The 26,752-nt window shown below is 45.0% G+C and overlaps 1 protein-coding gene across 2 annotated transcripts in view; it reads left to right on the top strand.

Moving 5' to 3' along the window:
* The first annotated feature begins 14,272 nt into the window (after positions 1-14,272).
* KIT (KIT proto-oncogene, receptor tyrosine kinase) overlaps positions 14,273-26,752 on the top strand; it is a 109,586-nt gene continuing 97,106 nt past the window's right edge. Inside the window, exon 1 of one of the 2 annotated variants that reach the window (XM_085642091.1) lies at positions 14,273-14,428. In XM_085642091.1, coding sequence (XP_085498217.1) covers positions 14,377-14,428 — 52 coding nt within the window. In that variant the 5' untranslated portion in view covers positions 14,273-14,376. Of the gene's footprint in view, positions 14,495-26,752 lie in introns of both variants that reach the window. The other variant, XM_085642090.1, reaches the window with a different exon arrangement.

Genomic DNA, 26,752 nt, shown 5'->3' with positions numbered 1-26,752 from the left:
AGGGGGTTTGAAGAAGGTTTTCGTTTGGGATACCAGGGCCCTAGGAGGAGAAGATTTGCAGTGAATTTCAAATTAGCCAGGGAACAGCCGAAAGTAGTGAGATAGAATTTATTGAAATAAGAGATGGAAGAGAGAATGATAAACCCATTTACATTTTGGTCTTTGCCTGATCTGATGGTATCCCCGTTAGGTGTGGTGCCCAAGAAAAATGATAGAGAATTCCAGATGATTCATCATCATTCTTGGCCTGAAGGTTAGTCTCTGAATAACATTATTTTTAGAGAAGATACAGCTGTTCAGTTTACTTCAGTAGACATGGCCATGGCTTTGGTGCATCATGTGAGCTAAATGTGAGTTGGCTAAATGTGGCATCAAATCTTCTTTTCAACTACTCCCAGTTAATCCTCCTGATGTTTCTTTGCTAGACCTACAGTTTGAGAATCAATTGTTTGTTGATAAAGTGTTGCCAATGGGCTGTGTGATTTCTTGTAAGCTTTATTGAAATATTTAGCACTTTTTAGGTCGAGCCTAGAGCCAGCACTGCTGGGCTTATTGTAGAGAAGTAGGTGAATAGAAGCTTCGCCCACTTACCGCCCATACTTGCATTTGGCTTGTGTCATTGCCTGTCCTAAATGCTGGTTTCTGATTCGTCGATAGGCATGTTAGTCCCTCCTTCATACCGCCTCCTCTTCATTTGTCACCTCCCATGGCGACTGGCCCCTTTACTTTGAATGTTACACAGTACTTGTTATTTAGACTGTAAGCACTATTTTCGTTAATGAGGTTCTCCTACTCCAGGCACGACGTGCTTTGGTGCCTTCTTCCCCCCACCCACCCTCCCTCCCGTTGTGCGTGCCTTCTCCCCCTGCCCGCTCTCCCGTTGTCCGTGCCTTCTCTACCCACCCCACCTCCACCTTCCTGTTGTCCGTGCCTTCAAAATCCCCCGGCCCGCCCTCCCTCTCTCCGTTGTCTGTGCCTTCTCTCCCCACCAGCCCTCTAGTTGTCCCTGCCTTCTCCCACCTGTTGTCGTGATGCATAAATGCGAGACCTATTGCATTGCAAATGTTTGTCTTTCAAACAATGTGTCACTTAATTAAATTTAAAATACTGTTCCAACTACCACACAAGGAGTGTGGCGAGCCACCTACCATCCCCCCCTTGCAATTTTACAGTGTTTGGTGGTTAGAACTGACTTGAGCCACCCGGACTTTACTCCATCATGGAAAACGTCACTGCTCCCAAGCTTCATACCATCAGGGGGAGTGACGATTGGCTTCATTTTAACTCACCAGGCAGCTATTAACTACCTTCCGAAATCACTGTAAGAACCCGATTTGTTTTCTTTGTCCGACCTAAATATATCTGCTTTGATTTGAAAGGTTGGGTACTCAAATTAAAACCGGCATAAGCTGATGGTGTCCTAATTTTTCCTTTTCATTAGGTTAGTTCTAGTAGAGTGACTCTCTGCGTGTTTCGGTTCATAACATACATACAGCATTGAACCAAATCAAAGATCGTCTGTGTTCAGCAAAGCCTTTTCCCCTGTGTGTGTGTTGTTCTGTAGCACTGACTCACAACCTTAAGCCCTACATTTGTAAACACTTTAATGAGCAAGAGGTCTAGAGCGACCACTGTATATGCTGTGGGAATTCTGATGTTCAAAACGCGAAATGGAATTTGTTTTTGCTGTATGTGAAGTACAATGACAGTGCACAGTAATTGGAATTACTCGATCATCTGAATGTAGTAATACAAAGACAAAAGGGTGTTTCAGCATTGAGTAATTGTACGTGGGCTTTTTTCTTCAACTCTGCAGTTCTGGGGGTGATTCTGAATGGAGAGAATTCATTCCTCTACTTTATTCTCGGCACAATAGTTCACACAGCGAGAGTCGAATGAAAAGGTCTACCTCAAAGGGTATCAAGGTAAGGCATGGATGCATCTAATATTAAGAGAGCCCATCCATGCGTCAACTATTGCCGGTGCCAGGCCCCACTTAATATCAGAAGGAAACAGAGTCAAGTGATTAGAGCAACTGGCATAACAAATAAGATGAACAACCCTTTATCTATTACTTCATTATTTGAATCTACAAGTTTACCGTCATTCCTTATAATCCAAACTGGCAGCAGTTATGCACTTTTAAAAAATATATAAATATTTAATTTACAAAGGCCATTGCAGAACAGTAAATAATATACATGCAAAGAGTGTCAATGCAAAAACATTGTCATAGCCAGTAAGTCGTCACTTCCCTGTTAAAGACGAGACCTATTTGCATTACCAATGCTTGTTTACAGTAGTGTTGTACATTCAGGACAGGCGACGAGTTTGTTGCACATTATTTTGATGATTTCTTACTTGTTGGTGCAAGAGGTAACACATGTGTGCATGGGAGCACAGTAAGGTTTTCAGAGCATGGCAGAAAAATTGGCTGTTCCATTGGCACTAGATAAGACTGGTGGCCTGAGGACCTGTTTGGTCTTTTTAGATATAGAGCTGGATACAGTGATCAAAAAGACCAGGTTAGCTCAGCAAAAGGTTTGAGTTTTTTCTGTTGCCGGTGGCATTTGCGATATGGGGCAAAAAATCTAGCTAACAAAACAGTGACTTTTCTTGTGGGCAACAGAACAGTGGTGGAATTGGTGAACGGTCAGAAAGCAAAAGACAGACAGCTGCTGAGATTATTGTAAAGATGTAGGATAGATTGCCTGATGTGCAACATTGTATGTATTCAGAGCCAAACATATGCCAGGTGTGGATAATAACATTGCAGATGCATTGCCTCATTCACAGTGGCAGAGATTCCATAGTTTGGTGCCCGGAGCATGCTTACAGAAAACGTGGGTACCTCAAGAAGTTTGAGACCAAGGAGGATAAGAATTCTGGGTTTGGTAGCGAACTCTATTGCAGTAAGCACTAGGGCTTGCGAAGAATTTTTGAGCAGTGATGCAGTTTACAGATGTCAGGACGAGGGGGGCTAATAGCCAGACAGGATGAAGTAGTTTGTTTTATCATGAAACTCATTGACTGGGATATGCTTCTATGGAAAAAGTTTCTGGGGTTTCAAACCCACAGCAGGCAGGATGGGAAGATGAATGTTGCCAGAGTGGACAAAGAAAAGAAGAGAGGCCAGCTTCAAAAAGTGCCAGCGTTGATGGGAAAAGTTGGTGTTGTTAATCAAGGGGCTATAGAAGGCATGTTTTTCCCTGTTTGAAAGGTCATTGTTTAAGTTATGCATGTTATGGTTATTTTTTGGGGGGTGGTTTCGAGTTTCAGGGTTGCTAGGCAGAGGTAAAGATGGTGGTATAAAAGCAGAGAACATAGTTTCGTCTGAAATTGCATTTAGATTACAACTTGCGTGCTCCAAAACGAATCAAACAGGTAAAAGGTCCAGGGTTCTGTTCTACAAAATCGGCGGGTTTGCATGCCCAGTGAAGGCCAGGCAGGATTTCAGGGCATTGGGGTGCGGCTCAGGCTGGACAAGTTTTTTGTCATGCAGATGGGTCTAGGCTACTAATGTCCCAAGTTTTGGGGGTCGTGAGAAATGTTCTACATAAGATGGGAGAATCCAGCACTGTTTTGCAAGCATTCTTTCAGTATTGGTCTTTCACGGGGAACAAACTGGGCTTGCTGGCACTCAGAGAACGGTTAGCATTGGTGCTGGCTATGAAGAGGTCGTGATAACAGATATAGGCTGTTAGGGTGGCAGCCATCTGCTTGCTTGTGTGCCAATGGCTTTAGACAGGCTGGTGGGGCAACAGACAATCATTGTTTTTACATAATTTAAGTTTGTGGGCTTGGGGGCAGGAAACCCTCCTTAGCAGGGTTTTTTCCGGGTGGCAGAAATTCAGGAGCTCACGCTAGGCCGGAAGGGTTGGGGACGTTGCAGTGTAGTCCTTGTCAGAAGGATTACAGGGGAGTGATGGTTGAGTCATGTATGAAGGACAGAGAATGGGAGGGAGGGGATGGTGAGGAATGAATGTTTGGATGATAGTTTGGGGACTATTCTTGTTGGGAGGAAGGTTTAAGAGTAGGGGTCGGTAAAACATGTTATTAGTGAGGGAGGGTTTTTGATCACTTGCTCTAATGTTAATATGTTCTCCCAGCCGCGGTGCGTCCATTGGGGCGTAGGGGCGTAGCCCCACCAGCCCTGCTGCTTGGACCCGCGGCTGCCCTACGGTTAAATAATTAAAATAAATGATGTTTAAAACTTTTACTACTTACTTACTTACTTGCGAGTGCAGCACCAAAATTATTCCGGCAGCACCCGACTTTATCGGGAGTGTTCAGGGGGGGGGGGGGGCGGGCTGGCTGGTGATTGAATGATTGACAGGTCTTTGCCCCGCATGTATGCTTCGGGCAGCAACTTGCCCGAGCATGCGCACCCAGGCCGGCCCCATTAGCTAGCTAGTAGGGGGGGGGGGGGTGCAGGACCTGCTGGCGGCAGCGCTGGCAGCAAAAGGGCGACAGGGCGAGCAGTCACTGTGCCCTCCAAGCCAATCCTGGCGCTGCATGCAGCGCCAGGATTGGCCGGTCACCGCGCAGCACAGCAGGGGCAATCCATATTGGATGCCGAGCGTGGGTGGTTCAGCCGCCCTGCACAATGGCCAATCACTGTCTCTGACTTAATGTAGTCATGCAGTGATTGGCCATTTTGCGGCGCGCGGCGCTGCAGCAGTGTCGTAAGGCTTAAGCGTGCGTCACTCGGATCCAGTAACGGTTCACTTCACTCGCGTGACACTGACGTTGCCTGAGCCTCGTGGTCGTGGACTCACTGCGTGGGAATTATCGAGGACTTCAGCTTATATAAAGGTAGGTCAGCGTGTATTAAGTTGTTACAGTGCAGTGCATGAGTTTTATGGAGGAGTACCGTCCAAAAGCATATTATAAAGTAGGTAATGCTGCCTCAGCTAGCAGGCATAACAGTACAGAACAGGTAAAATAGGTCAGAGGTTAGCAAGTGAGACAGGATTTATCTGTGTGGAGGGAATAGGACCTGGAAGGCTCGTATTCTGAGTAGAAATACAACCTCACAGGAAATAAGTAGATAGTGTGAAGCCACCGTTTGCATGGGACAGCCGCCCGCGGGACTTAAGAGTAATAAAAAAGACTCGATTACAAATTAACAGGAAACCAGTAAAGTTCCTGTCCCAGTCCCCATCAATGCAGCTCGAGCTCGGGAGTGCCAGAGAGAATGTGTGCGGGCTGAGGGCACGGGACGGAAAGCAGGGGCTCCTGTTGAACCTGTTCAGCTAAGCATTCTCGTGTAAGCAGTGAATGGGTGTCACTTAACTTCCCACTCTCAGGGGTGGTAGGTGCTGCCAGGTTCAGTCCATTTGAAAGGGCTCGGGTTGCGCCTCATTTGCATAGCGTTTTTTGACACTGGAAAGCAAGGGCAAGAGAGGCGGGAAAGTGGGGAATTCAGTTCCCGTATTTCCAGAGAGACTCGCCAGGCTCTCTAGAACAACTGGGGAAGCCAACACAGGTATGTGTGTGTGTGTATAAGGCCCCCTCCTTCGTGCTGTTCAATGGATTAACCTATGCTTGCGGCTGGCTCAATAGTATCGACAGAGGGTACATTTACATCAGCGTTGACTCTTTCTACTACATCCAGAAAGGCTTTGTGTTTGAGTATCTGTGATTGCATATGACAGCTACAATAACACCGAAAGGGCTGAGACCATCTTGTAACGGTAAATGAAAAAAACATGACGGCTGAATCATGCGTACTGTAATTTAAAATGTTACAAGCTGCTGCGTTTATGAGTTCTCGTCTTCACTGGAAAAGAAATCAATTCCACGGTCATAGGTACTGAATGATCACAAAGAAACTATGGCCCCTTGCTGGAAGAGAACACTCCTTTAAAGGACAGTGCGTTGGCATCTTCGAGCATTTGCGTTAGTATATAACTCCAAACAATTATCTGCCAACATGGTGGGCTCACCTAATGGGGTGGTCGACAAAAAACAAGCAGCGCATCTCGAAGTGGGTGGGACACCTTCAGAAAACCATTAACGTTCCCCTGAAATGCCCCGAGGGTGCCAGACATGTTTTTTGGTCACAGATGATAGTTTGTTAAGTGTGTTCAGGACGTTGCTGCCCACTGCCAGTATGTTCTACATAAATTATCTCATACCGTTGTAATTAATGTTGATTACAGGGTGCTTTAAAAAATACTCATTTATCTGGGCAGACATGTGCTAGTCATTTGTTAAATGTATTGAATCTCTTTGTTTACATTTAAAAGGAATCAAATAAGCCAAGAGCGGTATTTTAATTATTGCCAGTTCCATTTTCTGCTTGACATACTACCCAGCTTCTATTGATGTTGTAATAAAACGTGAACATTTCGGGAAGACCGCTGACTGAGGCCATGCAAATGCCTGCCTACTTTATAGCAAATACATCGCCACTTTTTGTTCCTGAGCCTAGCACCATATATGAATATAAATCTGCAGTCCAATGCAGCCAGCGGTCCGTTTTCCCACCTGAAATAATTTATATTCAGAAGAGCACATGCCTGACTGATTTCCTGCTAACATTACAAAGTGGTTGTGTTATTTCATATTGCTGAAATTTGTATTACTCCTTTCTACATAAGAGAAGTCTTTTGATCTGCATTTATTAAGGAGAAAGAGATGCACAGGCTTAACGCAATCTGACATAAATGCTGCAATATGTTCATTTTCTCCCACTACAAATTCAATCCATTCATATTCAGAATCCTTTATCTAATAGCGTTTATTAGATTGTTTTGGCTACAGCTGCAAAGAAATATATCACTGAAAAATAATAGGTTTGTCTTTTGCAGGTGATGATGATGTGATTTGCTTTAGCTACACTAGCATGAAATCTGGGCTATTTATTAATAAAAGTCTCTGTTAGATGAACTAACCTGCCTGCAGTTCAGAGAACAAAGAAATACTGTTTCTTGTGTTTGTAAGATTCACTTCTGGGTTACACCGAGCTTCATAGAACTAAATTCTTTCGCAAGGGCGATTCTCTCTGGGTATGGGCATGTTTAACAACTGCAATATATTTAGGAATATGCATCTAAATACAAAACACAGATTCCAGTCCACAAAGGCACATAGCCAGACTTAAATGTGTGTTGGTCCAGCTGTCTTAAGCACAGACCTCCGCACACGCTGTTTTCAGTGGCGGCCAGGGTTTGAGGGTATTATAGGGTTGTCATGATATCACACACACAATAGGACCCAAGTCACTTATTAGCTTTCTTTGCGTGGTTATCAGACATCTTGCCTGTGTTTGTCTTTCACCGTGGTCTTCAAGCACTGCAATGAGGTGAATTTGTTTTCCTCTGATTGGCAATCCTGCTCAGAGGCATTTACCAGATGTGCTCTTGGTTTGTGTCCAGTTGTTTCACAACTTTCTTGGTCGGATGACTGAGTGCTTCTTGATTTTTCGTCACTTTTTATGTGTTTTGAAAACCTGAAAGCGGTGAGTAAATAAGCACTTTGTACTTGTAGTCCTTGCTTACGACAAGCAAGTCTGGCAGTAAACGAGGCGCAGTTACTGTCAGCCTTGGTTCTCGTAAGCAACGACGAAAAGTAGAAAAGTGCGTGTTTACAACCACTTGCAAGTTTTTACAACACATACATAAAATACATGCCCGATCCGATGTCTCGGGTCTACTTCGCTATATAAAACAAATAGAAACATCAGTTGTTGACCTATATATGTAGGAGCGTTGGCAGTTTGCCAGACTAGTATGTTTGTGGTCCCACCGTCCCAGTAGTGAACTAGCAGCAGGCGGCAGCGCAGAAGCTTAATGTGCCTGCTGCAAAGAACATATATACCTGATGCAGATCACAAAATGCATATGATGTAAATAGGTCAGTGAGGCACTGCTTTTGTCAGAGAGATCCTTTTGGTACTTGCAGTTTCTAAGTTAAAATCCTAACATACAACGGACTCTCAGAGAGCTAATAACTGTCATCTAAGAGCTGGGTGCAAACTGCAAGGAAAAATTGGAGCGTTATGTTTTTTCCCCACAGTCTTTGTTTCATTACCCTACTGTTTCAAAAATAAATTGTTATCTTTTCATTTTCAGCACCTGACAACCTGAAACATTACCGCATTTTGGGGCAATTTTCCAGCAAACAACAAGAGGACCCCAACCTCCTTTGCTGCTCTCTCACCCGACCCCGGCTACAACCCAGCAAACACCAGTGTTAAAGGTAAGGCAACTGATGCTATATATTTTTTTACATCGTAGTTGGAGCTATGCATGTCATGTGGTCACTCTCAAGGCCCTCAAGCAGTGTCTTTCAGTGCCTCCAGCAACCACTATGGCACAGAGAGGCAGGAGGCAGTACGGCTCTATTTTTAGCAGTCATTTGAGATGTTTTAGGATATTGCACAAGATATATGTATAATGTATTTATACTGAAATTTGATATTATTGCACTGCACCTTATACGTTGTACTTTGATTATTGACAGGTTTCTTTAATATATATATATATATATATATTGGTAAGGCCAGCAACACCCGACACCCCATCATGAATACAGTACAAGAGCTGATTACAAAGTCATTCCAGTCACGGCCACTTGAACAAAAACTGAAGTTAAAACAATTGGGACCTCATCAGCCTGAAATAAACCTACAGCAAACTACCCAGGACAGAGGAAAAATGTCAAAACGTACATTCTCAAATGCCTGGTACACAAAAGCTGATTGGCTTACAGGCTGCCCTATACGCAATTCTCTGTTCTGCTTCCCCTGCTTGCTGTTTGGCGGTGACTTTTCTTGGACACGGCAAGGAATGGTCGACCTGAAGCACATCGCTGAAAAAATAAAGAAGCATGCGCTCACAAGAAATCATCTGGAAAACCTGACAAGACTGGGAATGTTGGGGGAAGACGCACCAATTGAGCAGCAGATAAATGATGCGTATCGCAAATCCATTCAAAAACACAATGAAGCTGTGGATAAGAACAGACAAAATCTATCCAAGATCATTGATTGCATTCGTTTCTGTGGTGCTTTCGAACTGGCATTGCGAGGCCATGATGAATCGGAAACTTCCTCAAAACCTGGGATCTTCCGAGGCCTAGTGGATTTAATGTCAACCATAGACCAGGATTTGGAAAGACATTTAGCACATGCTACAGTCTTTAAGGGCACCTCTAATACAATACAAAATGAACTCCTTGACTGTATGCTCGAAATTATAAGAAGCCATATTGTGCAAGAGTTGCGAAACACAGACTTTGTGGCTATTCAGGCTGATGACACCACTGATGTGTCCACTCAAACACAGTCCGTGTTAGTGTTTCGGTACCTTGACAGTGACAGAAACATTGTGGAAAGATTTTATGGCTTCACGCATTTAAGTGACTCTAGTGCAGCAACCATCACTGAAGCAATACTGTGTCAACTGGACTTAATTTTCCCGGACCTGCCTCAAAAACAAAAACTTATCGCACAAAGCTATGACGGTGCATCCGTAATGAGTGGGAGCCTTAGTGGAGTTCAGAAGAGAATTCGAGATGTGTACCCTAATGCTCATTTTGTGCACTGTTACGCCCACCAACTCAATCTTATTATGCAACAGGCGGTATCAAAGATCAGAGAGACACGAGTCTTCTTTCAGGATATCGGAGGCATAGCAGCATTCTTCACACGTTCCCCCAAAAGAACAGAAGCCCTTCATGAGATTGTGGACAAAAGCGTACCAAGGGGATCCTCAACTCGTTGGAACTTTCACATTCGTACAGTCAACTTAATCTTTGAACAGAGGGAGGGCCTTGAGAAATGTTTTGTCGCCATAGCATCCAGAGCAGACTTTGATCACACAAGTCAGAATGAAGCCCATGGCTTTATTAGAACACTACAAGACAAAGAGTTTCAGTTCTTACTGTTTTTATTTCATGACATAATGATTCCTGTTGATGTGTTATACGATCAGTTGCAAAGAAAAGACCTAGATACTGTCTCTGTGAAAGCCAATACATCTGCATTTGTACAACAGATTATGAAAGTGAGAGATGGGGTTGAAGATTTAGAGAGCAAACTGCCGCAGCATTCTGTTTTTGCAAACCGCAGACAAAACATCACCTCTCTGGTTCGAATTGGAAAGGAGATATGTGACATTGTAATTGTGCAGGCGAAAGAACGCTTTTCGTTCACAAAACATTTGGTGAGTGCGACTTTATTGCAAGGTAAAGAGTTTGCACAATATGATGAATCCTTCCCTGAGCGTGCTCTGAATCAGGCTGTGGAAGCGTATCCTATGCTCAAAAAAGAGCAGCTGAGAACTGAGTTAACTGTACTCTACGGAATGCCTGTGTACCGGAAGGCCACAAGCGCCTTGACTTTGCTGAGTTTAATTCATAAACTGCATATGGAAAACTCACTTACAGAGACAGTGACTTTACTAAAAATTGTGATTACGACTCCAATGACAACAGTAGAAGCTGAACGATGTTTTTCAGCCTTAAAGCGCATAAAGACATTCCTCAGGAACACCATGCTAGAGGAAAGACTAAATGCTTTGGCGATGCTATCTGTAGAGAGCAAGCTAGTCCAAAAGATACCGGACTTCAACATGAAAGTAATTGACAAGTTTGCTACACTGAAAGAGAGACGTGCGGATTTCATCTACAAAAAGTGAATGCTGCTACTTGTTTGAAAACAAAAAATTCTGATTGAGGTAAGAAATGCATTGTTATCTCTGTTTTTAAAAGTTTTGTAGTGTTTGTTCTATTTGGAGACTACACAGATTTTCTCACCTTTGTTCACTGGCCGGACCTGTCTCCCGCAGGGTGAACGATTCGTTGCTTGTGTTGCCTATCAAACCTTTCCCCTTGGCAAATTGCGAAAACCTTTATACCAGTGGTTCCCAAACTGTTTACTCCTGAGGACCCCAATTGAGTCACCACTGGAAGCCGGGGACCCCCAAGCAATTTGTATGACTTAAATTTCAAACATTAAAACAGTAATTCGAAAACAATAAACACACGTGTGCACACAAAACGGATACTCGAATTACTAAGGATTTTAGTATTTTATATTGAAAGAATTTGCAAAAAACAGGAGGGTTAGCGCTGCATCTCCATGACTAACTTTTAAATGGTTGGTTTTATTTCGCAGTATGAGACTCCTGCCAGGGCCAGACTGGAAACCCAAAGCAGCCCTGGCAAATGTTTTCAGACCAGTGCCCATACAGTGCACACCTAGTGCAGTGAGTGCGCCTGACCACTACAAAGGGGGCTTTGGGAGGCTCTCCCCCCAAGACAATTTAGGAAACAATGGTGCAGTCTACAACAAATTTATCATTATATATTGAATTGTATCAGCTTTTAAAGAGTAGTAAATGATGACCTTACTATGCACCAGGATATGACAATCTTTGTTGGGGTTCTTCAATGATTCCCATATTATCCTCCTCCAACAGTGCCTCTCATCTCTCCATAGCCCCTCTGTCACATGTATATAATTTGTTTTATAACATCTCTCATACCATTGAAGGATGTCAGAGCACCTTAAATCACACACATATAGGGGCTGATTTACAAGCCCCTTGCGCCACAGGTGCGTCACAAAAAGTGATGCACCAGTGACGCATTTTAGTGCCCCATATTTCCAAGGCAGGAAAAGCAACCCTGCGTGACTTTTACTGGTCTTGTAAATATGGCCCAATTGCACACAGCACTTTACGTGAAAGGGACGTTCCATGAGTGTTGCTGTGGGTGTTCCCACGCATAACCCATGGAACCAGACACATTTCCAGATTTACGAGGAATCGTAAATCTGGAAATGTGTCTGAATGCTACGCCACCCCAGGGGAGGCGTAGGGAGGGGCAACTTGGAGAAATTTATTAATTTCTCCTCTTTCTATGCATGTTGCATTCTGCAGCACGCATAGAAACAGGATATTACCTCTGGTGATTGTTTATGTACAGGAAGGTGTCCCTTCCTGCACATAAACAATCAGTAAAACAATGACGTTTTGCAAGTTCTATGTGTGCTAATGCAGCACACTTAGAAGTTGAAAAACGCCATTTCTGATTGTTTACATGCAGGAAGGGTTACTTCCTGCACATAAACAATCTCCCCACGACACAGGCATCCTTGCACCATGGTGCAAATGTGCCTGTGCAGGCGTATGGCAGCAGTTTGTGCGCCAGCACAGGGGGAAGCACAGAGATGCAACATATTGTTGTAAATATGTCGCATCCCTGTGCTTCGAAAGTGACTCAGTGCGGCGCAGCCAAATGGCTTGCGACACACACAGTCAATTTTCTTGCAAATCTGCCCCATGGAGACAATGATTCATACGTGTAAATCAGTGTATAGAAAATGTTACATAAGGCAAATGCGACTACAGGGTGTAGGATTCACATGTTATTCATACTGGTAGGCATTTTTAAAGAGTGCTTGGTCTGGAGAAGCACAAACTCAGGATTCAGAACATAACAGTGGTTAGCATTGACTTTAACAATAAAAATGTATTTCCACCCAAATAAACCTTTTTAGCAGGATTAGGATAATGAAAGACTTGAAACAAACATATGTTTCTAACTTGTATCATGCAGCTTGCAAGCAGCTCTTTGACAGTTTATAGGTCACTGTGCTAGATTACTATTGTCACTTATGAACTGCACAGTAACAAAAGAATCTGTGACTAAAGCAGTAACCCACTAACCTAGGCACATAAAAAATGTTTTTCAAAATGCATGGTACACGTTCTTTGCAGTAGGCATATTAACCCTCTGTGCTACATTAGATAAGTCAAAGCTGCCACTTGACACAACTCTCATCTCTCTCCAGCAGGTACATTAATCACCGACGTAATCTTGACACTTTTATTGTTGCTGGAAAACTGCTGATTCTACAAGGAACTTTTTTGTGCTTTTAAAATTACTGCCTGAGGACCCCCCTGGGAATGTGACCACAGTTTGGGAAACACTGCTTTATACCATTTATATTTGGGGTACTTGCGTGGACCTATGTGAAGTGTGTGTACAAAGTTCAGCTCAACCAGAATCACGGTAACAGCGCATTGCGCTGCCTCTTTTATATTCAGTATATTGTAAGACTGTTTTTCTTCCCCCGCCTTTCCTTGTTTTGTTTCCCTGTTTTCCCCTTGCTTGCCATTCGTTACTCTAGAGTCTAATATTCAGTATGTTGTAAGACTGTTTTTCTTCCCCCGCCTTTCCTTGTTTTGTTTCCCTGTTTTCCCCTTGCGTGCCATTCGTTACTCTAGAGTCTATTCTAATAGAGTCGGAAGGCCGTAGGGGAAGACTGTGGACTTTTCTTCAAGTTCCTGACGCTCCTGCGGAACGAGCCTGGCAACCATTACACTGCTGTGCAACTTCTTCTACTCTTAGAGCTGAGATTTCCATGAGTCTTATAGTCTGAATTCAGCACCTGAGCATAATAGGACAGAATGTATGAAGCTCTGTGGTAATACTGAATAAGCAGCTACCTATGTTATGCCATCTATTAATGTAATAACTGCACTTTCACAATTGCTTTATTAACCTTCCTGCTTTCTCAAATTTGCTTGAAAATGCACGATTTTTCTTCTTTTTTTCCAAAATTTTCTTGGGGGGGGGGTAATCCCCCCAAACCCCCCTTTTGGGGTTCAGGCTCGCTCGCTGCGCTCGCTCGCTACGGTGCTGTATGCTAATTCGTTTGCGCCCCACCACTTTCAAATCTCACCCACCGCCCCTGTGTTCTCCATCTGCATGCCTGTCTAATAAAACGCCCTTTTGCTCTAACTTGGCCTCTTTATTCTGCACGTTTTCGCCCGAAATAGACCCATTACAAAAACAGCCACAAAGATAGGAATATTTAATGATGGCTTCGACAGGTGCCTGTCGGACGATATTCCCAGTGACCTGAAAATTCAGCTTCGCGTTTCTTCTGTGGTATCCCATTTTAAAATGTGTCGGACAATGTAAAAATATGTGGCTTTGAAGACGCCTGGAAATGAGAGTTATACAACCGCTTGTCGTAATCAGCGTTCTCGAGGCCCCTGGTGCAGTCACGAGTTTTGAGCGAGGCACTCACAACCGCGCATCTGCCTGGCGTTGGGTTATCTTTGGGACGACGGGACAGACAGTTCTCGGACCGGAGGTGTCCCGTGCAGCAGCGGGCGGATGGCTCAGCCTCTCCGGCAGGCGGAGCAGCACCTTCCCTGGGAGGAGCTGGCGCCTTCCTCCCTCCACGAGTCCCGCGTTGGCCGGTGTGGGCGGGTCCCCTCTGTTGTGTACACACACAGCTGGGCGGAGCCGTAGTAGAGCGCAGTTTAGCCGGATTCTCGCCCGTGGCAGCTTTCAGAGTAGAAAGAGCGTGAGCCGCGGAGAGAGCGCCAGAGACCCCGGGACCCTCTGGCCATGGAGGCGCTGCTTGGGCCGTGCCTGCTGATGCTGGTGACCCTCCACGCAGGTGCGAGCTGCTTCTTAGTGCGCTCTATTGGGAGAGGAATAGGAGGGTCTGGGCTATTGGAAGAAGGTAACAAAGAAACACCTTCATGTGGTGGAAAGACTCCGACAATAGAGCGATGTTTGATGGAAACTTTTGCAGAGCCCTCGTCTCAGTTGTCCTGTCGATATTTTAGGTTTTGTACGTTGAGGCTGCTCTGAGTGTCCAAACACTTCCCAGCGTTGTTCTCTGCAGAAATGTGATCTGCTTCAGGTGTATTTTTAGGGGGGAGGGGAGAGAGGGTGGGTTGCACGGGGTCGGTGACCTTAACCTCCGGTGGGCTCTGAGATTTCACGATCAAGTCGACAGTGTGGTCTCTGCATGCACGTGCGCGCAGCCTGGCGAGTGGCTGCGCGCGACGAGCGGGAAGTCTGGCCGGGGAGTGATTGCATGCACAGGTGGGCAGCGGAAGATGAACGGGGGGCTGGTGCCCTGTATGTGGGGGTGATTGCATGCGACTGGTTGTATGTTGTGAATGCAGTCAAGATGTGAGTACTTGTGGGTGGTACGGCATGCACGGATGGGCTCTTCGTGTGGATGCGTTTCTCCCAACTTTTTGAAACCTGTGCGTTGTCACGCTGCTGTTTGGGATCCAGACAGGTACATTGTACTAGGTTGTTTTAGTGGGGCACCCACGACCCTCTCTCTGCCCCCAGGTATTTGTCACTACGGCTCTTTTCAAGTATATAATGTGTGCTTTATGAGCTCTTGTCAGTGAAACCTCAGGACTGGCGCGCGAGCTGTGACGAATGCCTGTGAAACATGAAAGGGGTGCCTTGAAGCGCTTCACAAGCACGCGAGGCGGCAGTGCTGGAGGCTTTTGGGGTCAGTGGAATGCCAAGGTTCGAGCAGTGCACCCCCCACCCCCGGTCTGCACACTGCTCAGCGGCAGCCCCCTTCTTTCACACTTCCCGCACTCCTCCGCAGGCTGCTGGCAGTGCAGTCAAAGGACCACGCTGATGTCAGGTGTTTTTTTCTTTTTGTTCCCTGGCTGTCATATGAGCGCGTTACACAAACATCCTTTATCCTGGTGCCGCGGCCTCTCCCTCTGCTACGCGGAGCACATTTGCATGCCATAACGATCTTTCCTTGTGTGCATTTTAACATCTGAGCCGTGGGAGGCACGGGACAGCCACCTTTTGTTCACACGCAGCTTAAAAAAAATGTTGGAGTTTGTTTTAATGTGAAATGTTTTGTTTGATTATTCGGGTCGGTTTCCAAGCCCATACGTTTTCAAATCACCTGCATGGGATGTATGAGAGTGTGTGGGTAATTTGGGAAACGCATCGTTCGTAGCAGCGATCAGTGCATAGCACTCGAGTTACTAGTCAAGCACCCACTATGTTTTTGTGTATAACAGCTTATATATTATTGGCAGTCGTATAACGCTATCAGTTATTCGAGTGCAGCCCAGCACTTTATGTAGTGATTTGTGTAGCGCTTCCAACTATTGGTATTTCAGTATAGCCCTTTATGAGGTGTTTATTGGCTTCTTGTGTACGAATTCAATTGTGTTCCTTCTGAAATATGGTTCTTTTTGCATGTTTAGTTGCCTGTCTTAATTTGTGTAAGATGTGCTTCCGTGTGCGAGGGCAGTAGCCTGGCGGATTGAATTATCTAGACTGATAGCCTGTGGTCACCCCGGAGACCAGCCCAACACACAATCGGGTGTCGCCCCTGCCCCAGGGAAGAAAGAATGCAGTTACCGCACAGACCAGTCTTACATCTGTATACTTTATTACCCATAGACAACAAACAGAATAGCCCCCTCACTGGACCTCCTGGAAGCCTTTGGCACCTCATCAAGAAGCGCTATAAAATGTATGAAGCGCTATAAAAATGCATCCGTTCAGCGGTACCCTTATGTTCGAGGTATGTGCCCTTTTCTGTGTCCAGTTGCCGCATACTGTTTATCCTATCCTTTCAAAAATCTGGTTTAGGATATATATACCCAGTGCTTCCAAATGTCGAGGTACACTGTCCCCCTTTCTCAGTGTCGCGTATTTCCCCTCCCCAGAGCAGGGGACTCGCACCTCTCAAATCCGCGCCAAGGGTTCTGCTACAAGTGCACATTTTCCATATTATCAGCCCTCCTCCACCCGGAATGCACTGTGCACGCTGGCCTAACCCTGACAGCTCCCACAGGGGAGTTAAAGAGAACCTGGGGGGTTTCACGATCCAGAATAGTGGGCGATTTGTATTTTTATTAGTGAGCACATGGAGAAATGGCAGTATTTGGGCTAGCAGTTGTGAAACTGAAGGAAACTTCCACAAAATGGAGAGAAGTTGTGCAACCATGATGTAGTTATGTGCACTGGAGATCTGTATGCGCGCCCCTGTACCATATGAGGGTGACTTGGGCATTGGACGTAGCAGTGATAACATTCTGGGACAGTGTGCTGGGCTGGTGTGTGTGTGAGTGAGATGTCGTGTTCAGAGGCAACCCTTGCACACGCTTTAATCTGATTGTTCGTAGCTGGCATTGCCCCCCCCCCCCCCCCCCCCTCAACTCCCCGTGCTTCTGTAGAGACATGTGATTTTCCATTTTTCCTCTGGCTATTGGTGGTGACGAAGGTTGTTGCTCTGGTGCCGCTGAAACACCAGAGTGAAACTGTAGAAGCAGTCATTCCTGGATCAGATAGGGCGCTCAGTTGTTAAGGTTACTTGGAACAGAGAAGACCAAACACAAGGGGGCAGTAATCACTCGCCTCCTGGAAACATCTCACAGGAGCTGCGGAGCCTGCATGGGCACTTTTCTTATTCTCCGTCCATTGTGCTGGCATGTGGCTAAGGATTTTGTGTTTGCACTGTGAATTTTGTCACATGAGTGTGGCACCAATCAATAGTGCTAAATGCTAGACCTTTCTTGACTTATGGTTGTGTACCACACGGGCTGTAAATGAACAAAACTTAGTGTTAATGACTGTTTCAAGGATATTATTGTCATAGAGGCATGAATGTGCAATCTCCGTCACCACCCCCTTCCCCTGGCCCCCTATATTGTGCGTCCAGTGTAAGTCTTGGGAGAGCCATGACAGACTGACGTTCAGTATTTCTGCATGAGGAAATTTACACCCAGTAGTTCTAAATGGACATAATTTGGATAGCGGGTGGTCATATAAATCTGGTGTGCATCCGGCTCACCTTGATCTATGTAGAAACGTCTTCAAAAGTCTGTTCTCCAAAAAGTCTGTTGTGAGAGCTGCAGAGGAGCTCCCGAGTCAGGGCCTGCATTCAGAGGGATTTGATTGGCTGCGCTTTGCCAACATAGGGTTGAATGCAGCGGTAGGCCTCATCGCCCCACTGGAGAGTAGGGTTCAGTCAGCACCTCTTCAGTTCAGCGGAACTACCGAGAGATATTGTGGCACCGCCTGATCTTTACACACCCCTATGCATCTTGGACTCGGTGGTGTCTCCGGTGTGGAACCACTCACCAGATCACCTTAACACAACTTAATACAGAGGCAGAGACCACGGGACAAAGATGCCAAGAAAACCTGAGTGTCCGTGATCGCGTTTTAGTTCAAAAGTTGTATCGTTGTTGACATTCCAAGGATGTGCTGATATTGTTGCTGAAGCCCAGGGCCACGAGAGCTGCCTTTGCTGTAACACAGTGATAACTGTGATCAACACCAGGGCTGTCTGTCTATCTTATCATGTCTGTTTATCCTTTAGCATTTCCCCTGTTTGCACAGGCGGTTCGGCACACAATGGGTTAAGTTTGCATGTAGTGTGTATTTTGAAAATTGCAATCGGCCATTACTGGCCATTCTGATTCGCGGATCCCGGCATTCAGTTGTGATGGGCATCGTGTTTCGCTTTGAGTTAGTGAACGTTAAGGAATGTCTCGTAATTGAAGGTGTGACAGCCTTGAAGTGGTTGCGTGGGCTCTGTGAAGTGCGTTCCTTCATGCTCATTACTTTCATCTCCCTTCTTTAGCACCTTCTTAAACTCATTAAAAAATGCTAGCTTTTCAGTTGCTTTACGTTTGGCAGCACTGTCTTATTTACACGTCCAGCAGCACACGTGATATCAGTATACACTTTTTTTAAAACACTCCTATGGTCTGTTTTGCACATTTTGCAACGGGCCATGCGTCCAGGATGAGTTGGATTTTAATGTCTGGCTATGGGTGTGGTGTGACTAGAGATGACGGTGGGCAGAGCTGCGAGGCAGCCCTCCCCAAAGCTTTATGGACATGGCTTGCAAAGGCATCGGGCGTCCATTATAAGCATTTCAATCTGAGTGCCTGTTCATTTTTGTTCTTGAGAGGTTGGTTATTTTCAATCTTTACACCCTTGCGTTGCTTGCAAGTCGAGCTTCTGCACATGGACGGAAGGGACACTTTGTTCTGTTGATGGTCTTGTCGCTACGGGCAACAACACGGCTGCACCTCTAGCTGCTGTTGTGGAGCTGCACAGTGCATGCTTGGGAGCAACTATACACCGCATTCCTCGGGCCTAACAAGACAATTGCATTGTTTTTAAATGACCCGTTCATTTTTTTATTTACATTTTTCGTGAAGCGCTTGTTATCTTGTGATAACTTGGAAGAGCAGAGTACCTGGCTCTGGATATTTCGGGTTCTGTGTTGGTACTAAAATGCTTAATACCGGTTGCTTCCTGCTGTGGAGCCCTGTTTGGGATGCGCCCCCACCTCTTTTGCCCTCTTTAAATGGGTTGTCCCCTGACCTAGTCAGTTCTCCGATTCTGATCATGAATGAAGGGTGCTCAAAATTAAACTCATTGGTCATACTTCTTTTAAATACTAGAACTTAGTATTTGAGACCAGTCTCCATCTTGTAAAATTAGAGTTCAAACCCCTGCCTAAGATGGTCCTTTCATGGCCATCACCAGTGAAGATCCTGTCTCCTGCATGCCCTTTGCCACCTCTTCTGCATCGATAAACCTCCATTCTTTTAGAATTTCAAGTGGGAGGGAAGTAATGTGATCTGTTTTAAGGAAACGTATATATATACATACCCCCCTTACGATCACTCTTCCTTGAAAAGCTTGTGCCACATACTGCTCAGCCAATGGGTGATGGCTGACACACTCCTGTCCCTTCTAAAGTCACATCCTGTGAGCTACATTGTTCCCCTTACTCCACACCGCCGCCACAGCACGGCATAACAGTAAGGATATACAGTTCTTTAGTCTGTACTTTCCTGGCCGTATAATAACATTTTCAAGCTTATGAGCAAGTGGAAAATGTATAGTTTTAATAAAGCAGACCATTAAGAAAGCACTGAGAGTTAGAGGTCAGAGAAACAAAAAGCCAGCATTTGTTAAGAACAGAATGTGCATTGTGGAGGGTGAATAGAAAAATGTCCAGTTTTCAGGCAATGGTTTAGGTACATGGAGCAATGGCCCATGAGTTTTGTGACGATATCGGCAGAGCAGAATAAATATATATATATATATATATATTACCTACTGGCGGTCGCCAGTAGGTAGTTATAGTTAGGACCCCTTTTCCATAGGAAATCCGCAACATTCTATTTTGAATAACTTTGGCGCCGGTCGATGAATCCTCGCGAATTTCTCAAAATAGGTGGGGCGCTACGCTCCGCTCCTACCCTGAAAGTCTCGGGGGGATTCGTCAAGCGGGAGCTGAGATAAAAGGGGGGTCCCAAAACGCGTTTTTCCCATGCATTTTTCCATAGGACCTTTAGAACGAGCTACAGCCCGAACGGCTGAACAGAATTACTAGAAATTTGGCAGAGAGGTAGTCCCTATGTCAAGGAAGTGCCTTTTGTAGGTTTGGTGTAAATCTGTTCAGTAGATTCTGAGAAAATAGCCTTTAAATCAATATATATATCTGAGCCCGCTTACGGTACGCTTACCGTACGCTTACCGTACGCGTACGGTGGCGTGCGCAAACGCGCGATTCTGATTGGCTCTTAGATCTTAGTAAACATTCGAATCGGCCAAAACCAGGAAGCGGCGTCCGCCATTTTGTCTCTCGCACTGAGTGTTATTTATCAAACATGATGCCCAAAAACATGTTACGGGGCTGTTTTGACAACTCCCTCCCACATAGTCATGTTGAGGGAGTCCCCAAACATCCCCCAAGAGCAAAAACGGTTTTATTTTTTTTCCGGCAATTTTTTAATAAGCCCTGTACATTTGGTGGCCGAAGGCCACCAAATGTACAGGGCTTATTAAAGTTGATAACGCAGTGGGCGCGCACGCCTCGAATGGCGTAAAGTAACTTAGCATTTAAAAAACCGTACAAATTCACTGAAAAAACCATAGGTTTCACACACGTTATAGTTAGGAATTAGCATTTAAAAAACCTTGCAAATTCACTGAAAAAACCATAGGTTTCACACATGTTATAGTTAGCGGAAATTTTACTGATAAAAAACCAATGAAATTGCCCCGTTATAGTTAGTGCTGGCAACTATAACTCACGCGACCGCAATCTTCTGCTGATGACATATGTGTCTTTATAAAAAAAAATATTTGTAATATATGTATAGCTAAAAATGTATGGAAGAAGACATGGGCAAATACGTGTCTAAATACAGTATTAGCATCAGCAGAGGATTGCGGTCGCGTGAGTTATAGTTGCCAGCACTAACTATAACGGGGCAATTTCATTGGTTTTTTATCAGTAAAATTTCCGCTAACTATAACATGTGTGAAACCTATGGTTTTTTCAGTGAATATATATATATATATTACCTACTGGCGGTCGCCAGTAGGTAGTTATAGTTAGGACCACGTTTCCATAGGAAATCCGCAACATTCTATTTTTAATAACTTTGGCGCCGGTCGACGAATCCTCACGAATTTTTCAAAATAGGTGGGGCGCTCCGCTCCGCTCCTTCCCTGAAAGTCTCGGGGGGATTCGTCAAGCGGGGGCTGAGATAAAAGGGGGGTCCCAAAACGCGTTTTTCCCATGCATTTTTCCATAGGACCTTTAGACAGGGCTACAGCCCGAACGGCTGAACAGAATTACTAGAAATTTGGCAGAGAGGTAGTCCTCAGGTCAAGGAAGTGCCTTTTGTAGGTTTGGTGTAAATCTGTTCAGTAGATTCTGAGAAAATAGCCTTTAAATCAATATATATATCTGAGCCAGCTTACGGTGCGCTTACCGTACGCGTACAGTGGCGTGCGCGAGCGCGATTCTGATTGGCTCTTAGATCTTAGTAAACATTCGAATCGGCCGAAACCAGGAAGCGGCGGCCGCCATTTTCTCTCTCGCACTGAGAGTGATGTTTAAAATATTAAGCCCAAAAACATGTAAAGGGGCTGTTTAGACAGCTCCCACACACATAGCAATGTTGAGGGAGTCCCCAAAGATCCCCCAAGGCCAAAAACGGAATTTTTATTTTTTCGCTAATTTCGCCGATTACGCTTACCGTACGCGTACGGTAAAAAATTATAAAAAAAAAAAAATTATCCACACTCTCCCCACCCACCCCGTGTGCAATTGGTGCCCGAAGGGCACCATTTGTGCATGGCTTATTAAAGATGAGTTAAACTAAAATATTAAAAAAAATAATAATAAAAAAAAAAATTATCCACACTCTCTCCACCCCGTGTGCAAATGGTGCCCGAAGGGCACCATTTGTGCATGGCTTATAACATATACGAAAAATTAAAATATTACCTTTCAAAACGAAGTGCATCATATGTCCTCCATGTGCGCACGGTGCGCGAAGCGCATCGTGCGTACATGGCCCATCTAGCGTAACGTGGGCACGCGGTGCGCGTAGCGCACCGCTTGCCCACCGTGCGTGCACGGCACTAACTGCGTAAAGTGGGCGCGCGGTGCGTGAAGCGCACCGCGTGCTCACTGTGCGCGCACGGTGCGCGAAGCGCACCGTGCGCGCACGGAACGAACTGCGTTAAGTGGGCGCGCACGCCACGAATGGCGTAAAGTAACTTAGCATTTAAAAAACCGTACAAATTCACTGAAAAAACCATAGGTTTCACACACGTTATAGTTAGGAATTAGCATTTAAAAAACCTTGCAAATTCACTGAAAAAAACCATAGGTTTCACACATGTTATAGTTAGCGGAAATTTTACTGATAAACCAATGAAATTCCCCCGTTATAGTTAGTGCAGGCAACTATAACTCACGCGACCGCAATCTTCTGCTGATGACATATGCGTCTTTATGAAAAAAAAATATTTGTAATATATGTATAGCTAAAAATGTATGGAAGAAGACATGGGCAAATAAGTGTCTAAATACAGTATTAGCATCAGCAGAGGATTGCGGTCGCGTGAGTTATAGTTGCCTGCACTAACTATAACGGGGGAATTTCATTGGTTTTTTATCAGTAACATTTCCGCTAACTATAACATGTGTGAAACCTATGGTTTTTTCAGTGTATATATATATATATTAGATGATATAACTACTTTCCGGCATTGTTGGAAGAGCCAGACTGGTCAAGAAGTGCGTACAGAGTTGTTAGTGAAGCCAGCACACTTGGTTGCTGGGGCAGTGGGTGCATTGTAGGCATGGGAAGTATTTCATGGCAAAAGGCGCGGCTGACCTGCAGCTGTGGGCAAGTGATGCTCACCATTGAGTCTCTGCAAATAAGCCTGGTCTGTAGGCAGGGTAAAGAAGGTTCACAACAGTCTAATGGGGAGGCTCAACAATATGTTTGTTCTTTGTGTTGGAAGCTAGTGACACTTTTAATTGGGATGCATAGTTAACACAATACGAAGGTGCACTGACCATCAGTTTGTTGGGGGTTGCCGTTGTGAGGATGGATTTAATAGTTTCACTTTGCACAATGTATGTGGGGCTGCATCCAACAGCCAGCCATCCCACATGAGTGTGACCCACCTTGTATGGGTTAGTTCTCAAGCTTTTCAAAGCCAGTTGATTGCGCATAAGGCAACAAACTTTCTGGAGCAAGAGGGTTGAAGAGTTTTGGCAGGAGCACCTTCCTTTGTTTCTGTTTCTACCTCCAGCTTACTGACCAAACAAGCCGCAAAGAGCAAGCTATTATTAAAGTGCTAACACTTTTGACATGCTCATGCTGACGTGTTTGAGTTTTCAAAGGTTTCCGCACACATTGTTTGTAGAAACGACAGTGATCTGTGCTGATCTTAAAATGCCATGGGCTACACGAGGAACTGCTCACTTCCTGGATCTCTTGGATAGTTTCGGGACTTGTTTGTGTGTTGTTGGCTTCCTTCTTTATTTGTTTATCATTCAAATGTAATTCTTCTGACTTTGGTCCCTTTCTTTGTCCTCTGAACCAGTCCAACCCACATTCTTTCTTTGTCTGATTTCTGTATCAAGATCATACCCAGAGCCTGTGATATATAAGTTGGCTGGAATTTGAGAAGAATGGATGTGGTATTTGCTTGCCAACATATAGCCTTTTTAGGCACTTTACACATACTTTGTGTGGCACGAATAGGCATCTGTGGATCCAGTAAGATGTGACCTAGGAATAAGAATTGCATAGGTGTAGCTGAACACATTTGCTCACGTTTTGGGGAAGATCCGGGTCCACATTATACAGCAGCACCTCTCACTCGTTTTCCTCCTCAGCTATCTGTATACAAAGCTAGCGAGGGTTTGAGTGAGTCCCAAAACTGCTCATAATTGTGACTTTCTTGCTCTTCTAACATCCTATCTCTTCCATTGACTTTAATGCGACCCTTCGAATTCTGTTTTTGTTGACAAATGTGCTTCCCTAAGAGATCAGTACATTAAATGAAATGAGACATGAGAGACACACATTCAATGGCTCAACTTTAGCAGTTTGCCTTCTGGAAGGGCATGGGTGCCAGGAAGAAACGATGAGTATGTGCCCAAAGTGGACCAATTGTAGTTTCAGAGAATTCATACTTCCCTTGTAAAAAGCTATCACATCTGAGGAACTAGAGTTGCTGGAACAGTTGTGTCCACATGGATCCAGCTGAGCAAAATCTTGTCAGTAAGTAGAAAGGTATCCTTTTTACTTGAGGACCCTATCCCAAGACATTGATGCACAATTAAAGTATCAAAATAATGTGCCTTTCACATTGTTTACCCCCAGCAGGCTTTTCAGTGAGTTGTGTTAATTGTACTTTGTGTTACGTGTGCTTAAATAATTCGCTCTCAACACCACGCTTGACATAGCTGCTGTTTCTACAGGCTAGAAACAGCAGGAGTAACTATCCACCAATTACTTGTACTTAATTTACTGACCTTGGAAAGCTGGAAGGCTTAGTTGGCCTTGCTGCAATTTGAACTCATCCCCTTCATATTGCCTCATTTCTGAGAGGCAAGTGTTTAACTCCGTTACCCTCCTATATTATAGGCGTAGGCATTGTGAATAGTCTTGACCACTATCATTGAACGCCAGGCATTAGTGAGACTTTTCATAAGCCTCTCCAGCCCTCAACCATGATGGCGTCCAGTTTAATTACTCCATATCAAAAGACATTGAGGAATGTATATAAATCTGCATTAGGTGTACTACCTTCTGCTGTAACCTATCCAGCTGGTGGTTTTACTTTACTCTCTAGGCATAGATGGCGTTCCGCTGCACTACGTGGTGTTCCGCAAGCGGCAGAATGCATTAGGTTGCGCTGTTCGCATTGATTTTTGGCGCCAGGTGTTTGTCCTGCGCTGGAAAATCAACACGAACGGCACCATGACCCACGCAAGAGGGCGCTGCTTCTTTCTGCCACCCGAGTAGATGTTTTACTCGAGCGGCAGCTTCTTCAACACAAACGGAAGGTTTCTCGACAGGAGCTGTCGTGACCGCCTGAATTGAGAAGTCTCACAGGGAGGTGGTCTGGCGCTGGATTTTCCGTGCTCCGAACGCAGTGGAGCCCACCGCCCAGGTCTATCTAGGTCACAGGCAGTGCTGCTTGATCCGCCAGGATAGCTAGCATCCCAAAATGGCGTCTTATTTAAATGAAGCATGTACTCCTTGCCTGTCACACAATGGTCAGCCAATCTCGCATCTTGCAGTTACAAACACATGCTTCCCTCATAGCACTAGTTGATGTACATTTTAACGTTCATTGATTAAAGTCATTCTGTGAAGTTTTTGTTACTCCAAGCCAGGGCTATAACGTTTGGAAATGTCGCAGGGCTGATTTCTGTAGTTCAGAATATGTTTCGTTTTCTGGATCTGTGTCCCCCGCCCCCATCTCTCCTCGGGTGGTTTACTCATTTCCTGAAGCCCCTGTCGGTATTAAAAGAAGCAAGCGGGGAAATGAGCTGTAACATCCTGGAATGAGACCTTCTCCTTCGCTGCTGCATCTAAAGCCGCGCGCGCTGCAGGGAAATGTCTTTCATTGTTCTTTGGCGCCAAACATTTTCATTTCGTAGTCTGTTTGTGGCCTCCCCGGGACTGTTCAGATCCAGCCTCCTTGCAAATTGAATTTCTTGCTGTGTAAATAGACTTTCTTCGTTCTCCTGAGTATGCAGAGGCCGCATGCACTTACTCCCCACTGACAACACTGCCATGAAATGGAGAATTCAAAATGTACTTTTACATCGCATGGGAGAGGCAGAGGATGCCTCGCACCTGTGCTGCACCTGGTGTCACTCTAATGAAAATAAACGCAACACACCCATACCTTTCTTTAACCCCTCAAGATGGCGTGTGGCCCTTGCTCTCATCTTGGATGCTAATCCACCTTGCGATGAGAGCTTCTTGCACTTTGTGGGCCCTTGCTCTCATCTTGGATGATCATCCACCTTGCGATGAGAGCTTCTTGCACTTTGTGGGCAGACCCTGTGGACATCTGTGGTTTCCTCCTCGCTGCAGGAATTAGACGGATGAACGATGCAACTCCTCATGGGATTGCTGTTCCATATCACTGGCCTCAACGCAGGGTGGGACATTTTACTAAAAGTCACTTTCAATGAACAGATATTACCATTGCTCAACGTGCTAACTGAGGAGAAAGCTCTGCTATTGGGTGGTTCCTCTTACCTAACCTTTTACCTATGATGCTGCTGATTGGGCACCCCATGGCTTTTTGTATTCAAGTGAGCTATACACTTTTGATGTGTTTCTCCACTGTGGAGTGCTTGGTGTGCCCTGGCATATAGTGTTAGGAGTCCCAACTCTTGGTTGACTCTAGTTTGACCCCTGCCTTCTCATAGGCATCATGCTATCTACCCTGTTCCAACTCCCACCTTAAATCTAGTCTCCACACTGCTGCTGGACTTATCAATGATGACTTTGTTAACTTACGTGCTTGACATACATCGCTGGGTTCCTACGGAAGACCGTGCTATTTCTGAAGGGCTGTCACCGTGAATCTATGCACACAGCACTAGGTAGACAGATTTATGTATAAA

This window comes from Triturus cristatus, chromosome 2_2, assembly GCF_964204655.1.
Source record: "Triturus cristatus chromosome 2_2, aTriCri1.1, whole genome shotgun sequence".
NCBI classification, from domain to species: domain Eukaryota; kingdom Metazoa; phylum Chordata; class Amphibia; order Caudata; family Salamandridae; genus Triturus; species Triturus cristatus.
The sequence above is the reverse complement of the archived record's forward strand: the minus strand, read 5'-3'. Positions and strand labels throughout refer to the sequence as shown.